This window comes from Ptychodera flava, chromosome 14, assembly GCF_041260155.1.
Source record: "Ptychodera flava strain L36383 chromosome 14, AS_Pfla_20210202, whole genome shotgun sequence".
Lineage (NCBI taxonomy): Eukaryota > Metazoa > Hemichordata > Enteropneusta > Ptychoderidae > Ptychodera > Ptychodera flava.
In genome coordinates, this window is record NC_091941.1 from 8,512,652 (window position 1) to 8,530,236 (window position 17,585).

The following is a 17,585-nucleotide window of genomic DNA, read 5'->3' on the forward strand; positions in this document are numbered from 1 at the left end:
TTTATATCGATAAAAGATTGTTTATTGTTGACCATGAAAATGGTACAATTATTTGGACGGAAATTCATTCAGTGTTCAGACCATGCATAGTAAAGATTATTTAACAAACCAAATGTCTGATCATACAGAAATAAAAAACTTGAAGAAAACAGTGGTCAAGGCATCTTTTAAGTACACTTTTAGAAGAGAGACTGTCACAATAAAATAGGGAGACAGTCTGCCGGAGTATCCCAACCCTTGTCATATTTCTTGGATTCACACAGAAAATACAAAGTTATAAAATAAAATGTCAAAGATATGGTTTTCAGTCAAATTTAGTTTTATTGGTGTCACTTTAAATAAAAGCCTGAATCTGAAATCACAAGATTGGAAATAAAAAAATCGTCAAAAGCTTATTCTGGATGAAAAGCAACTTCTCAGACTGCTTCATCTTGCTTGCAAAGTTCACGTAACACTCACTTAGCAATCCTCATTGCAGCCGTTCAATTTTGCAAATACATCAATATCACTTTATTAATCTTTGCTGTTCTCTATAGCCAAACATAAATTCCTCTGTTGTCTCTGAGGTTTGAGACATCTGAAAAATACTGGGTTCTCTTTTCCTTGAGCAATTTAACTGTTGGTATAAGGGTACCTTTTCGGTGGACGAAAAAGTGTACCCCCTAGGAGAAGAATAAATTGTAATACGGCTTCATGGGAACCCGGTATTCTTCAGTCTCATTAGTGAAGAGTTTTTGTGTGAGTGATTTGATTGTATGCTTAAAAAGATTGTCCAAACTAATGATTGAAATTTCCAGAACTGAAAAACGTGAATCTTACATTCCAGGTGTAATTTGTATCGTGTGGTGACATGTAACTCTATGTGTACAGTCACACCAAAATGTCTTTACTGATGTAGAGAATCAGAGATAAATCTAAAACATTGTGGTGAAACATGGTGGTCTTGATTCTCAGATTATTTTTGTCATAACTTGAAAATGTCTATTGACTATTTGCAAAAGAATACATTTGTTCTTGAACATGTATTATAGTAGTGTTTCCAGCAATTGGACGTTCATTAAACAACAAAAAACAGATTATAATAAGAATAAGTTTTGTATTAGATGTGAAAGTCTGCTATGTCTTTATAAGGACGGAAAGAGTGGCAATGCAGTTGCAGTAAATTTTTAAAATGGAGACCAACTGTTGCTGGATGGATGAAGAGACAAGATTCCTGTAGCATTCTCACCCTACCTCCCTCTATAGAGGTAGAAATCAAGAGTGGATGGATTCAGTTTGTGTGGATGGATTCAGTTTGACAGTGCATGGAAGAAACCCTAGGTATACATACTTCAAAACATGGCTGAGACGATCAGAAAACATGTCATTACTTTGAATGTACAAGGAAAATGGTACGACATAATAATGGTTGTCCTTAATTTTACTAGTACAAAAACTGAGAAGAGTCACACGGCCATAACCCATAGCCGTATAAATTTCTTTTCTTGAAAATGTGTTCGAGTTGCCATACATTGAAAAAATGGCAAGATATTTTTGTGGAACAATTGAGATAATCACTTTTAACTACATGAAATCACACAGGTTGTTGAACACTACAAGAAATTACTTCAGTGGTAAGCAAATAAATAGCAAGATATGACATAGGCTGTATTGATCAATGTCATATGGACAAGGCAAACTCTTTTTGCAAGTATTTAACTTAAACTGCACAAATAGGTAGCACCTCACAAACCATGTTAAATTTTCGAGTATTACTTTAAAAATCACAATTTGTCTAACCTTTTTACATGATTAAAATGGTTAAAGCTTTGAAAAATTGAAATTAAATATGAATGAAACCATGCTTTTTTTCATCCAAGAAAGTCACCATGTCAGGTCTGGAATTTCTGTAAATGTGAAAATTAAAATGGTAGAGTCAATAAAATTTGCTTTTGCATGGTTGTAATTGGATTAAAAACAACTACAATTTAATTTGATAAAAGTTCTTGATAAAATTTGCAAAGGGCTTCATTTGAACTACACTCAACAGAACAGTACGTTTCTCAGTAGTTTTCAGATTACGTCCAACGTTGAAGTCCTAGCATTAGTGGACATAAATTATAACAGACCAATAATCCTTCAGTTCAAGTTCCAGGATAGTTTGTTCAGGGACTTTGGTTCAAATGATTGGTAATCTTTCCTCAGCAGTTTGTCAGACAATTCCTTGCCAACAGTGTAAATACTATGGTATTGCTGTGGGTTACCATGTCATTGCCATGGGTTACCATCTCATCACTATTGGTTACCATGTCATTGCCATGGGTTACCATCTCATAACTATTGGTTATCATTTCAATCACTTTTACCTTATGTTTTGCCTGTCTCTAATGTAACTATGGTTGCTAAGGAAACAGAGATACCATGTGACGGCCATGTCTTCCTCTTGTCATGATAAATGAAGTTCACATATAACACGGTGAGTTGTATCTGGTTCTCATTTCCCTGAAATTTTTTGAAATTTACTGTTTTCTTTCCAGATGGTTGATATTAGAGTTTTTCAGACAAATTTTAGAACCTTGTAATGTCCTTCAGACTGTAAAGCATATAATATAGCACAACACGCTTAGAAATGACAAATTACACTCAAAAGGTTGGATTCAATATTTAAGAAGAATGTTTAGTCTACCACTGTGTCTTTCTTATTCTTTTTTATGCTTCCTTAAGAAATCAGATCTGACAAACGAAAACATAAGATAGGACTCCATCTTCTCTCTTTCAACAATTGACAATTAGGCCATGATCTTTGACAAATGAACAAAAATTGACTTTCAATTTATGGTTGTATTTGTTTTTACTAACATTTTTCAGTACAGCTTTCATGACTCACAGAAAGTCCTGATACCAGATGCTGGCTCACAGACTGCCACCTTCTTACTGAGATGTATCTAGGGGCAGATAGACAACTGGCCTTCTTGTGCTGAATAAAGAAAATGTGGCTCTCTGCACTACGAACATCACATCACAGAAACCAAACACACTTAACAATGCACCATGGGAAATAATATTTTGCATAGCTTGGTTAATTTAAATGTGTCTATCTGTTGCAATCTCCAGTGTTGCAACATGCAAAATGTATACCATGATTTGTCAAAAAGGAATACATCTTTACCCAGCCTTTAAGTGTTCTTTACGTATTTACAAGTCAAAAATAACATTCAGCAAGGAACATTAATTCATTGAGTAATGTCGCAAAACTAGAAGTGGTTAGAGATATTTCACATATTTTTTAAAATTCTCATTTTTCCTTCAAGATTTACAGTCCTAATAATTATAATACATTACTGTGAGCTTCACAGCACATTACATTTTTCCTGTATGTCAAGTAATTATTTAATTCTCATACAAACATAATCTTGATCTCAATCAATGATGGCCACAAGGTCAACATCGATCTTGGACAATTGTAGAACCTGTTCCATTTGAACAGTGTTATGAAAGGATACTTGTAAATAAATTCATAGCTTTCACAAACTGGTGACAGCACACATGTGTAGTACTTTACACTTTAACAGAACACCACCAAAGGGGAAAAACACGCCTTGCACTTGACAGGGGTCATTCCACCCAAATTCCTGCTTCAAGGGTCCAAAATTATATGTGAAGATACAAATGTCGTAGAAAGGTGTACGTACAAACTTTCATACAACAAAACATGTTAAAACTTCACATCTTTTGCCATCCTTGCAGATGGTACTGAATGTGAGAAACTTCAGTAAAAATCCTACTTCAGTAATTTCTTGATTTCAAGGGAGGACTATGCTAGAAATCCTTGCGTTTCAGTGCTTCCGGGACTTCTATGCCAAGATACTGCAGCAGTTCAAAGTACGACCACACAAATGCTGGGTTTATTTCCTGTGTATGGTCCAACCCATGTGCCTCAGACTGTAGACTTCTATTGAACATCAATCTGGCTTCCAGTTCCTTTTGCTTCCTGGCAAGTTCCCTAGCTAGTTTCTCTGCTTCCTCTTGTCTGATCCGGAGTTCCTCTTCTCTGCGTATTCTCTCCTCCTCTTCCCGTTTCAATCGTTCTGCTTCCTCCTCCCGTTTCCGTTTCTCATATTCCAGTCTCTCTGCCTCCTCCATTTGGGCCAACATTTCCTCCTCAAGTCGTCTCCTTTCAGCCTCCTCTTGACGACGTTTCTCCTCCTCCACTGCAAAATACCAAAGGCGACATGTGAAAAATATTCTCAGCAAACTTTACACATACTCTTTACCATCAAAGCTTTTGCATTCATGAGGATACTGAACCGACTGACTGGAATCATATTTTGTTGGCAGGAACATTATTGATTACAGATAAGCATAATAGCAGCTGGTCAGTACAGTTAGGGACTGCAAATGTTTAAAACTGATGATTGAATGACAATCAACACTCATTATGTTGGATATTATAACCCATCCTCTAAAGAAAATGTTTGAAGCATGAAAATATGACGATGAAATTATAATTTGAACCTCCCTTAAACACAATAAATTGATAAAATGGTTTGTTCAAAGTTTAAACTGCCTGCAGGTTTTTTCAATTACAAATATTTCACAACAAATATATAAATTGTGATTTAGCATATATAGAAAATATATGGTCAATGGTATCTATTTGGTACAAAAAGGGACTTTGTGCAAGATTATTGAAATAAATGTATGACTAAACCCACTTCCCGATCACTTGTGATTTGTACTTTAACTATTCACAGTCACCTTTGAATGTTGAAACCAATCAGGGAAAAGTTCATACTGCATAGAAATACAAACAATTTGATCTGTGATATGCACTTGACTTTTTACAGCACACTATGCAAAGATTGGTACAACACATTATGGCAGATGTCTGTCTGGGTTCACAAATTGATGAAGACTGAACGAATCTTTGCAGAAAAGTGATTTTCAATTGAGCAAAATGTGCTGTATTTTCTGCAATGCCAACTTCAACAATTATTGTAGTGTAAAGCTTTGAATTGTATTTTAACCATACACAGCACCTTCCATATAGACAATGCTCTGTACTTTCTTAATACACCATACATAACACTTTCACAATAGACCATACAACGGCACTTTTCAAATAGACCAAACACAGCATCTTCCCAATAGACCATACACAACTTTCCTAATAGACCATACACAGCACTTTCCCAATAGACCATACACGGCACTTTCCCAATAGACCATACACGGCACTTTCCCAATAGACCATACACAACACTTTCCCAATAGACCATACACGGCACTTTCCCAATAGACCATACATGGCATTTTCCCAATAGACCATACACAACACTTTCACAATAGACCATACAACGGCACTTTTCAAATAGACCAAACACAGCATCTTCCCAATAGACCATACACAACTTTCCTAATAGACCATACACAGCACTTTCCCAATAGACCATACACGGCACTTTCCCAATAGACCATAGACGGCACTTTCCCAATAGACCACACACGGCACGGCACTTTCCCAATAGACCATATACAGCACTTTCCCAATAGACCATACACAACACTTTCCCCATAGATCATACATGGCACTTTCCCAATAGACCATACACGGCACTTTCCCAATAGATCATACGTGGCACTTTCCCAATAGACCATACACAGCATTTTCCCCATAGACCATACACGGCACTTTCTGAACAAAAACTTACATCTCCTTCTCTCTTCTTCCTCTTTTATCCTCTTTGCCATTTCTTCCATTTTCCTCCTGTATTCTTCTCTCTCCCTCTTCTCCCGCTCCTCACGCAATCTTTGCAGTCTCTCCCGTTCTTTCTCCTCTTCTTCCAGTCGTGCCCTCTCCAGTTGGTCACGCTCACGTTTCAGCCTACACAGGGAGATGTGAAAAACCTCACTGGTCAGGAATTTTGTAAAGCACTGTACTTTGTCCGAATACAAATAACTACCACATGAAACATATTGGATAGCATGTTCCATACAGTGTTGCTGAGCAGAGAAACCAAATAGTTTCTGAAACAGTTCAAAAATCATTCAATATCCTTACCAAATTGGACAGTTGTGGTGATTTGAAATGATATCTTCTCACAATGGTTAATAAATTGCAATATGACGACTTGCAGCTTATCAAATTTTCTATGTTTGAAAATGTTCAAAAAATGTTATTTTACTGAAAGCTAAGGAAAGTGTAGATGATGGTACTTATCGTTGAAATATTATTTTGTCAACAGAAGATCAAATTTCACCTTAATTCTTCTTCTCTCCTCAGTCTTTCCTCTTCAAACTCTCTCTTCATCTGCTCAGCTCTCTCAGCGTCTTCTTGGGCCTTGCGTTTTGCTTCCTCTCTTTCTCGTCTCTTTCTTTCGACGGCCAGGCGTCTCTTTTCAGCCTCAGCCGCTCTCTTAGCCGCCTTAGCCTGAGACCTGCTGGGCCCACCAGGAGCACTGGAATCCTAACAATTTCAGAAGTGATAAAATGTAAATAAGATGTCCTCTTTTTTTTACATTTCACCAGTACAATAATGTTAGCATTTGTTTCCAGGGTAACTGTTAAGTTCATAAGTATCAATAGACAACGGGAAATAAATGATTAAAATTGTTAATAACTTGAACAAACAACATTTAAAATTTTAGTGATGATTTAATGTTAACAAATTAGTTCTTTGTCCATACCCATGATAATTATGCAACACTTAATATTTTAATATAAAAAAAAACAAAAAAGTTATCGTAATGACTGAGAATGACACTCAATACAACCTTATAGTCCCAGGACATTGATGTATGTGTGTTCATGTTGTGAAGCAATTACATACTGGCCATCATCCTTTGGTTTTATGAAAATGGAACTTGCATATATATTACTGTTTGATTACAAAATTATTAAGTAGACAGAATTATAAGACATGAGACTTCAAAATGTCTCTAAAATATCTGTTAAATGGTAATTATGTTATCCTCTCGTTATTTTTATCATGCATTGGTTTATTTATATACCATTTGCAAATGAAAGTTACATGCAGGCTATGATAATTACTTTAACTTGAACAAGGCACTGGGTATGTGGTGTACAACTTGATAAAATGCCAGTAAGAAAAGGCTTGGATATCAATGTTTATGATACCACTGAAAAGTTTGAAGTTTTATTTTATGAATAATCTGTATGTGACATAGTTGTCAACAAATTCGCATGCAACATGGTATACAATTGTGTCTGATATTTGCAAAGTTTGTACACACTGTAAACAGGAAAGCATTTATATATAAAGAGATGGATGACAGGAAAAAGACCCTAACACAAATCATTTCTCTTTTCTAGAGCTATAAGGAATCTCAAAGCGTAATGAGAGAACAAAAAATTTTGGAATTTACGATGAACTTGTGTGACAATCTGCAAAGTGGTGAAATGTCATAAAAGTGACTGTACATATGATATAATAGTTGATCATCAACCAACATTGCACATTAATGTATTACAATACTATCGATTTTATTTGAAACTCTCCATCTAACCACTGAGAATATAGTTTCCTTGAAACTGTATTCCTCTTTAAGTTTTTAAAGCTTTGTGTTAAAACTTTGAGGCTTGATTACTACACTTCCATTAATTAAAGAATACAGAACTACTACTAGTAGTCAGTTATGTATTTCAGTTAGGTTCCTATTCCCAAACTTTTATGTGAAGACTGTATTGTAGCCAAAAGGAGAATGTTAGAATGAATGTTAAAAAACATTTGAAAGCATGTGATGATATTAATAAGGTATATATGAACCAGGTACAACGACATATAACATACAGACTAAAATGCACTCATAAATATGTGCATATATATCATATTACTTCAACTACATACTGGAAGATGCTTGTTTATGCGTGTCTGCAATATTTAGTGAGTGAACCCCAAACCAAAGCCAACCCAACTTGGTAACATTTGTTTTTTTATTGAATACATACAATAACAAAACAAACATACTAGACAAATAAGTGAAAAAACTACAAGATCCTGAAAACACTAAAATTAGTACTGTAACAACATCTTCATGAAACAGCTTCATAGATTTTGCTTTCTAATACAAATGGCAGATATGAGACATGGGGAGTGAAAACTTTCATGAAAGTTTCATCGCAACAATATATCTGCAGCAATCTGCTGTTCTTTACAGTGTACCGATAACCTTTATCAGAAATTCCAATTTTGCTCATGCCATTAGAATATTAGAAGCAATCACAGCAAAGCACCAGCACACACAGCAATTCAGAAAACAGATAATGAACTTGATCACAAGGATTATACATGTTGTGATGCATGTAAATCCTGCCTTCAATAGACCAGTTGCAAAGTACATTGACATTTTAACTTTGGAGGATGCTCTGAGGAAGTGACAGAGTGAGGCTGTATTTTTCCTTGGTTTCTATCAGTTTTACGTGACATTCATTAAATAGTATTTCTTCATTTGTGGGATATTGAAGATCTGTCACAGCAGTTGCCCATTTTGTTACACTAAGTTCATGAACACTTGTTTATTCAGTTTTGCCTGACTTTCAGATATTACCTTTAAATATTTGGCAATAAAACACAGGTTTTGCACAGAATGAAACCTGGTGAAACATGTTTCATATGGAGTGATATATGTTTCACATCTAAGATGAAATGGGTTTCACACAGGTAAAACTATAAGTAATTTCTTAAAACAAGCCTACAAACAAACCTATTTCACCTATTTGCTTGTTTTTTTTATTTCTTTGCTCTTGCCAATTTTTTGTTTATTTATTTTCTTTTTGTTCTTCTGAAGCCCCCTTAGGTTTCACATTACTATGATGTCAAACCAGTATTTGGTCAGACAAGGAAACTTGGAATTCAAATCAGACAACCCTGGTAGATGTTTTTGCAACTGGTTTTTACTGGAGACTACCTCTGTAAACTCAGAATCAAACTCTGTGGTTCCACCAGAGCCTTCATCTTCCACCGTTGGTTCATTCACGCTAGCAGGAACAGGCTCAGGCTCGGGATCGGGAGTTGGTGGGAAAGAATCCGGTACCCGGTAGTATATCTTGGGTGGTTGGATAAAATTTGGGCATGATTACGGCTGATATCAAAGTAGCACATCCATTGGCAAGGTTAGTGATAGGTTTAGTAGCAAAGCAACTCAAAACTCACGCCATGGTTATAAGTCTTCAGTATGTTAATCGACTTGCAGCTTACTGCATTCACCATTTGCACTAGCACACATTTACATTGACTAAGCGATGACACGTCTTTCTGTTTCATTAACAGTTCAATTTAAAACACACAAAAAATACATTTCCCATTTACAGCATCAAAGTTTTTGCAAATTATGCATTTTTATTCTGCCTTTCTTGTGAGAAATGCCACATTTCTGAGCTGCTACCCTTTAATTTAGTTCTCTAATCAGTGTGGCTAGGACTGATAGTATTGTTTTACAGTAAAGTTGGCCCTCTATGCCGGGAACGGGGAGAAAGGGTTAAAGGTATTCGGTCACCTGTTTTTTGACAGCAATCACAGATTTTACATGGGTGGCCGCTTTGTAAAAAGGGCACCCCACACGACAAGCCATGACATACTTAGCTGTGTTGTCTACATGAGCTTTCACATATCGAATATGGAGGACTGACAGCTACAGGTGTTACAGGGTAGTATGCTAAGCCCCAGCCCTTTACCATATATGGAATATGCAAATTTACGGTGACCGTGTACCTTTAAACCATCGGATGTACACAATACCATCCATGGTAACCCCTTTACTGTTGGGCTAATGTTGTTGCCTAATGTCATCAACGGTCAGATTGGACCTACATACAGGAAATGGGGCTAAGTGAGTGGGGAGGGGGATAACGGGACTTACATTAGGTACTCAGTTTTTCTGTCCTCAGAAAGCTTTTGATACATTTGAGATGCACATTAAATGTAGCAATCTTCCCCAAGTTATAGACAAAGTTGTTCCTTCCAATGAATTGATTGAAACAAAAACCACTTCAGCCCAGTACTTCTACAGTAGTTCACTTGTTTGATAGCGACTTTAGAAAGACACTGTCATCATGACTACCTGAAAGTAGGTAACCTTGCCCACATATATGTCCCTCTACTTTGTTAATCTCAAGAAAAATACCCTTTTACTACAAATTTTTATCACCTGCTGAAAGAAAAATGGAAGAAAAAACACCTGGTATAACAAATACCAGCAAAAAGGTAAAAGGTCAGGAAAAAAAGAGAGATTTCAAAAATCCAGTTTGGAAGAGAAAAATGAGTGGAAATGGCATGCACAGGTTCGTGTGTGAAAATAACACCTTACAGTGATGCTGAAAATGAAAAGTTTTGAACACGGTGGTGCATTTGGTGCGGCTAAGGAGTGATGGTGATGAGCACACTTAAAAACGTGACAACTTTGATCAAAATGCAGGAAGAGTTCAAAAAAGAGGAAAAAAAAACTTTTAAAAAACATGTGAAAATCTATCAGACAAGAGTCTACCTCTTCCTCCTCCTCCTCCTCCTCCTCCTCATCCTGCTCCCCAAGAAAGCTGAGCTCAGACCCCTCCAGCTCCTTTATAACAGCATGCAGGAAAGAATAGATCAGTGGTTATATGTGTGCTCTCAGAACACACAAAAATATCTCATGCAACTCTGAATGGCTTACTGGAAAAGAATCAGTTAAAAAAATGTGACTACATGACTGTGAAAAGTGATGATCCGTGTTGAGTGTGTCTGTAAAGTATAGTCTGGTGCAATTTTATTCATGAAGGATGAAACACATTTGAAAGTTGTTACAAAGGGGAGAAAATAAGAAATAAAAGAACTTACTACACTAAAACGAGGCTGAAAAAGAGATATATTTTGACAAATGCAAAAACACTTGCATTTCATATTACTCTTACAAGCTAGAGTATTTACATCACAACTTGGTCTTCTATTTCATATTCATGCATTGATACATTGTTGCAAAATATTTTATGACAAATTTGCAACAACTTGAACCATTTGGAAAGCATCTCAATGATAATTGAAAAACCCAACACATAGCATGGTCTTATGTTAGCTGTAATTATGCTAATGTTGCCATAACTTTATTTTAAAGTACTATCACGTTACTGGAAAAATTGAACTATCTTTCAATATTATCTGATGTTTTCAGTCTATTGTATAAAACTCTGAAGTACCACAGCAGATAACAAAAATTTAAGGCATTGGAGGTATTTTTCACGTAAACATTTCAACATTCTCTGAGTATTCTGATGGTTTTCACATACAAAGGTTACTTCTATGAGAATCACTTAAACTGGTTCAATAAGTACAAATTTCTCTCACTTCATGGAAATGCACAAGGATATCATTGCTGGGTTGTCACTCTTTATATAATAGGTCTTTACAATAAGTCTTTACAACACGCATTGCAGAGTTGAATGATAATTTTAACTGGAAGAAATAACCTTAAAAACTTGCTCAGAGCTTGAGGAAATCTGATCAGTACTTGGTAGCATGCATGCAGCAATATATTGTAAAAAGCATTCCAATCCATGCAGTTTCACCATGACCTTTGACCCACAATGTTAACGTTAGTAATTCAATTGTTTTTAACAAAGAGCATGGCGCAGATAATAGAATTGTTGCTGTGGATGTTTTCATAATTAAGTTTTATTTCACTCCAAGCTAACACTGAGGGAAAGAAATTGATGTAATATTCAGACTCTGCTAAGATAATTGTGTGACTGTCTGCTTCATCAACATGCCTTGAGACTTAAGTAAACTTTTTTGACAATATTTGCAGAGCATGTACACTGATATTGCAGTTTCCATTATCAAATATCTACTATGTAAGAAGTCAGAGTTTCATATGGAAACTTTTTCCGCATTTTGTAATGTACCTAGAGGTGGTTGAAGTTTGTTTGTGTTTTCGTGATACACAGGCGATAATTACTTGCAGTATGTGGATCTTTGACTTTGTGCAATTAATTCTTCATGTATGTACAACAAGGATGACTCTACTCTCTGTAAAATACTGCACACTTCCCTTGAAAAGATTCTCAAAAGAAGTTAGCGTAAAAAGAGAGCCGTGTGTCTGTCTGGCATTGTTATAGTAAATTCAACTCTTTCCAACTTTGAACAATATCCTTCATTTGGCACTGACCATCAAGATCACATAAAGAGGGTCCATATACTCTAAGTTGCTTAAAATTCAGGGACTTTTTCAACAATTTCAAGGGCTTTTTGAGGTCCAAATTTCCATTTTCCAGATTACATTTTTTACAGTACATCATTTTTATCTATCATTTTATCTTTCATCTACATGATATCACGACTGATTATCTGGACAAGTTTTAAACTGTGGCAGCTATATCAATTTTCCGGGACTCAATTTCATTTCCAAGAATTTTGCAGGACATTCCAGGCAGCTTTTCAATTCAAGGACTTTCCAAGTGCGTACGGACCCTGTATAAAGCTTGAGGGAATTGTGGTGCCGAACATGATGAGAAGTTGTCTCGGCTACACAGGGACCCGTCAAAAACCTAAGATCCAGTGGTAAAGCTCTTACCTCTTCTAATGCAGGAGATGGTTCAGGTTCAATTTCTGGAGTTGGTGGTTCTTTTGCTGGTGACGGAACGGGAGTTTCCTCCTTAACAGGAGTTGCCACTGGAGTTGGTTCTTTTTCTTCCACTTCAGGCTCTGCAAAGGTAAGAGTGATAAGATGAATGAAACCAATTTCAAACTGATTTTCAATACTTGCTCATTCAAGTCGGTCAGATGTCAATGTTTTGTAGTCAACACAGAAGGGAATTTTAAATGGTTACAGCTCTGTGAAAGGCCACTTCACAATCAAATGGCACAGTCATGGATCACTATCAATCTGCATTCATATAGGACTGTTACGTTTCAAATCAACACTCATATATGACATGTACTTAACCATTAAATTCCTATGATTATCATACTTTAAATATAAACACATGTGTTGAGACTGAGCTAAAGTAAAAGTACACATCAACATTTCACAAACTTTGTTGATCAAAAAAAGGACAGTGACGTCTGCGGTCTATCCTGAAATACCTACCTTCCACTGGTGAGGGTGTTTTCTCTTTGGGTGTTTCCGGTTTCTTCTCCGGTTCTGGTTCTGGTTCTGGTTCCGGTTCCGGCTCTGGTTCCTTGACCTCTTCCTTCTCTTTTGCTTTTGCCGTCTTTTTCTTCTTGGGTTCAACCTTTTTCTTTGTTGGAGATGCTTCCTTCTTCTTCTTTGGTTTTTTCCCGGATTTGACAGGTGCCACAGCTGTACCATTAAAAACAGACAAGGTTTTATCCAGATATCTAGTCTTCATCATGAAAGTGTAAGTCGTGTAAGTTTCCTTAAAGTATGCCATGGACACAATTTAGTAGACACATTTTCAGAACATGTTTTATTGATACAACTGCACAAAATAGATGATGAAAACTGATCTTTTAAAATAAACACTGATAAAGTATCAAATTAATGAATAGATGAATACATATTCACATGCAGACTTTTACTTCCATCATCTGCTTTTGTTTTAAAGTATAAACTGACTTCAGAAAATACAAGAATCAAAATGTTGACATACCTTCTTTTTTGGGAGCTGGAGAGGGCGCTTTAGGCTGCAGAAACTCATCCTGTGGTTTTTCTTTTGGTCTCCCTGAATGAGAGTAGAAATTGTATGTCACGCACACTGATGCAAAGCAAAATATTTCATTCCTATAGGCTGTTATTAGGTTGTATCAGCCGATTGTAAAAACAATGTTAAAACCTGCACAAAGTGAAAAAACTTCATCAATCTGCTCATACACAGCTGGGTTTTCTTTGAACTGCATACGTACAAATACTGTTCTACAAATCGTCTTCATGAGGCAATGAGTGATTTTGAACAAAAAATTGAACATGACAAAGTGACAGGCTATGCTAACTGCTTGTCACATGCTACATTGCGATTTCATTTTTTTTTCATACACTGGACAACAAGTTTAAGTTTCATCTGTTACAAAGTAAAACTAGAGAAGTTTTCCGTATCAATTCCATATTGAGTTCTTCTGAAGATATGTCTGACTCTGGCGGCCATAAAAATCATAATCTGCATATAAGTTTCAGTGCAAGATGACAATTAGAGGTCATATTCATAATGGAAGATGATGTAGACAGTTGTTTATGGATCCTACCCTAAGAACAAGAACATGTATTGCACAGTGGCAGCTGATGATGCAATTGAAATAATCATGACTGGAGCGCAGAATTTTTTTCGGAGGTACAAAGTGGGGTACAAAGTCGTGATATACAAACACATACACTACAACACACTGAGTGGAATACATCACCCTTACAACACTACGAAAAATACACAAATAATTCACAGTACGCAACAAATAACACAAACAATAAGTGACTTGACAATGTGTTGCAATGTGTACACAATAAACAAAGTCTAAAACTGCAATGCAAGATGTGAAGTGTACCTATGTAGATGATGATCAGTGCGTGTGTGGGGGAAGACAGGCACGGCATGTCAGAGAAGGTGTGATTGTTCACTCTTTCACTACTCCACCTGCTATGAAATCTTTACTATCAAGCATAGACTTATCAACATATTCGAATACGTCGGTGTCGACTTTCACAGAGTTTTCATCTAACATTTCTCTGTCATCTTCCTCCATCTTGACGATATCTTTGTTTGTTTTCTCTGTCTCGATTTCTTCCTCTATGACTTCAGTTGTATCAACTTCTTCCTTTTCAACTTTCTCTGAGCCAGGGTTCTCATCCTGAATCCCTGTCTCACTATTATGTGAATCAACATTTTCGGAATTTGCCACTTCTGTTTCAGCTTTCTCGGAATTTGCCACTTCTGTTTCAGCTTTCTCGGAATTTGCCACTTCTGTTTCAGCTTTCTCGGAATTTGCCACTTCCCTTTCAGCTTTCTCGGAATTTGCCACTTCTGTATCGGCTTTCTCGGAATTGGCTACTTCCGTATCATTTTTCTCGGAATTTGCTATTTCAGAAATCACCCTCTCAGACTCCACTACTTCTGTATCAACATCTTCAGAATCTATTTCTATATCAATTATCTCAGATTCTGGTATTTCTGTGTCAAGATTTTCTGACTCAGCTTTTTCTGTTTCAACTTTCTCACTGGCTGGTTCTTCATTATCTGCTGTGTTATTCTCAGTGGACACATTCGTCTTGGCGGAATTTGTCTTGGCAGACCTTGGTCTCATGAACGGTACGACTTCCAACTTCTGCTCAGGCGTGACTACATTTGTTCATGCATGGATTGACATGTAGTACAGTGTTGACACAAAAATAACATGCAACAATATCATAGCACACACAAGCAGTTACCAAACAATTATAACAAAGGGCGCCCTCAACAAGGCACTAAGCTAGAGCTTTTGAACTTTTAATCATAGTCCCCTCGTTTAGATACAGCAATAGTTTCTGATCTTGCTTTGTCTGTGGTAAAAGAAATGTTTTTTAAAGAACTCCATGAAAAAAAAAAAAATCCTGTCATATTCTGCTTCATTGCTGTTTTCTAATTGTTTTTCAGCATATACAAATGCAAAACTGAGGCTATCTACCCTGACAGGTTGATGAGTGACTGAGATATGTTTTGGGCCACAAAGTGAAACACAACAGACCTAACTGAATTGCAGAAACTCTGAAAACAAGACCGCTTGAGAGGGCATAAAATGGCAAGATGTACATAATGAAATAACTAATACGAAATATTTGCACATTCAGAACACAGAGACAGGGACTGTACGGTTTACATTACAATGGGTTCAAAGATGGGTGATGGTTGCATGTACAGGGCATGAAGAATGTTGTGGAATAAATATTCCCTTTATATCAATATTCTTTTAAATATCACAGAGAATGAAAATTTAATACTTCCAGTACATGTGGATTAGCATATCTAAATATGAGAGAATTTGGAAAATAATTGAGAGGTCATACAAAATGTTGATGGACAACAAAAGATCTGACAAAAGAATTCAAGAAGTCTACATCTGTGACAGATAAATAAAGAATTTTTGTGATACGGAGTGTCAAAGTTCACATGATCAAACATGCTTATTTCCTCAACCAAGTAGGACTTGTAATGACAGATAGAGCATATACTAGGTCAATAGATATTCAACAAGGTAGATATATTTCAAAAATACATAAATTAATTCCACTGACAATCAATATATCCATGCCAATAAATGATTCTTGTTGGTGGGACTTACCGACAACAAATCTTTCCTTCTTCTCTTTTTCAGCAGAATTCTTACTCTTGGAACTGCGACGACTTTCTGCTTCACTTTTCCGTTTTTCTTCCTCCTCCTCTTGTTTCTTTCTTGCCTCTTCCTCAGCTGCCTTGGCCGCTTCTGCTTTCTTTCTTTCCTCCTCAGCTGCAGCCTTAGCAGCTTCATCTTCCTCCTCCGTGGCGCCACTGTGCACCGACTTGGCCTTCTCGGCGCTGGAATGTCTGCTGTATTGTGACTTGGCCGACCCTCTCTTCACATCTTTGGGTACTGTACCATAATGAGTGATGTCCAAATTAAGGTCATCTGCGTGTGTGCCTTTCTCAGCTGGAATTGACTGCTGGGGACCCTTTCCCTGTGCACCTGTTGGATACAAACCAAGGAAGTTAACATCCGTGGTTTTGTAATTAGTTCTGTGATCTTGCTGGTACCTAGTTAGCAGACCACATATCACCAACTCACCTTCACCAGTGACTATGGAGAATGGTTGAATATGTATCATCAGAAACAACTTCATTCAAATTTTCACAAAGATCAATGTATATAACAACAAAGTTTCATCCAATCAGAACAATAAGATTTAACCATGCAAATTTCATAAACCCTTTGATTACAAAATTGACTTTACAAATTTATTACTCGTCACACAGTACTTGAGATTAACAGCAAAACATGGGACTGCATAAGTATTGCAAACAAATTCTATTCTAAAAATGTTTGTTATCTCACCCTTAACCCACATAGACTTAAAAACCATTTAAAAAGCAAACAAAGTTAATTATTTGATTATCTTCTTATGTAGTTTGACATGCTGGTGCAATGCATGCATTTAAATTGTAAATGTAGTGTGTGAGATATTGTGAATGATAGATAATGAAAAATAGTGAGTTGATGACAGATGAAGGAAAGTTGATAGAGAAGGAGTGCTTTCTTTCGGAGAAGTGCTGTAGTTTTTCCAACCATTTTTGTTCATGACTGATTAAATCCACTGAAAAATCCACTGTTAGCCAGTCTTGACTTAACATACATTTGGTAGTGATGTGCATTGCAGAGATTCAAAGAAACCTAGAAAATTTGTCCTATGTTGTATAGTAATTATAATTGATAACTTGCACATTATAGAAACATTTCTACAGAAAAAATAATAGCTTCTTAGTCCTACAGAGCTAACCTGAAACATGTAAAGAAATATTTTTTTAGTTTAATTTTTGTAATTTGACAGATTCTTGCTGAATTTAATTTGCTTTTTCAAACGCTTTACTCTAAGCATATGCAGAAGCATGTTTCTCACATTTATTGTGTTGCAGCTGAACTTTAAACAGTAAATTCCTTTTAT

The 17,585-nt window shown here is 36.2% G+C and overlaps 1 protein-coding gene across 12 annotated transcripts in view; it reads right to left on the minus strand.

The window, feature by feature from the left end:
• LOC139149212 (uncharacterized protein KIAA2012 homolog) overlaps window positions 1-17,585 on the minus strand; it is a 53,427-nt gene continuing 35,842 nt past the window's right edge. For 9 of the 12 annotated variants that reach the window (XM_070720788.1, XM_070720797.1, XM_070720795.1 and 6 more), the window contains 9 exons: window positions 16,232-16,612; window positions 13,579-13,650; window positions 13,056-13,268; window positions 12,540-12,670; window positions 10,482-10,553; window positions 8,907-9,044; window positions 6,240-6,445; window positions 5,691-5,863; window positions 1-4,190 (listed from right to left, as the gene is read on the minus strand). In XM_070720788.1, coding sequence (XP_070576889.1) covers window positions 3,799-4,190; window positions 5,691-5,863; window positions 6,240-6,445; window positions 8,907-9,044; window positions 10,482-10,553; window positions 12,540-12,670; window positions 13,056-13,268; window positions 13,579-13,650; window positions 16,232-16,612 — 1,778 coding nt within the window. In that variant the 3' untranslated portion in view covers window positions 1-3,798. The remainder of the gene's footprint in view (window positions 4,191-5,690; window positions 5,864-6,239; window positions 6,446-8,906; window positions 9,045-10,481; window positions 10,554-12,539; window positions 12,671-13,055; window positions 13,269-13,578; window positions 13,651-16,231; window positions 16,613-17,585) is intronic. The other 3 variants (XM_070720792.1, XM_070720796.1, XM_070720798.1) reach the window with 3 other exon arrangements.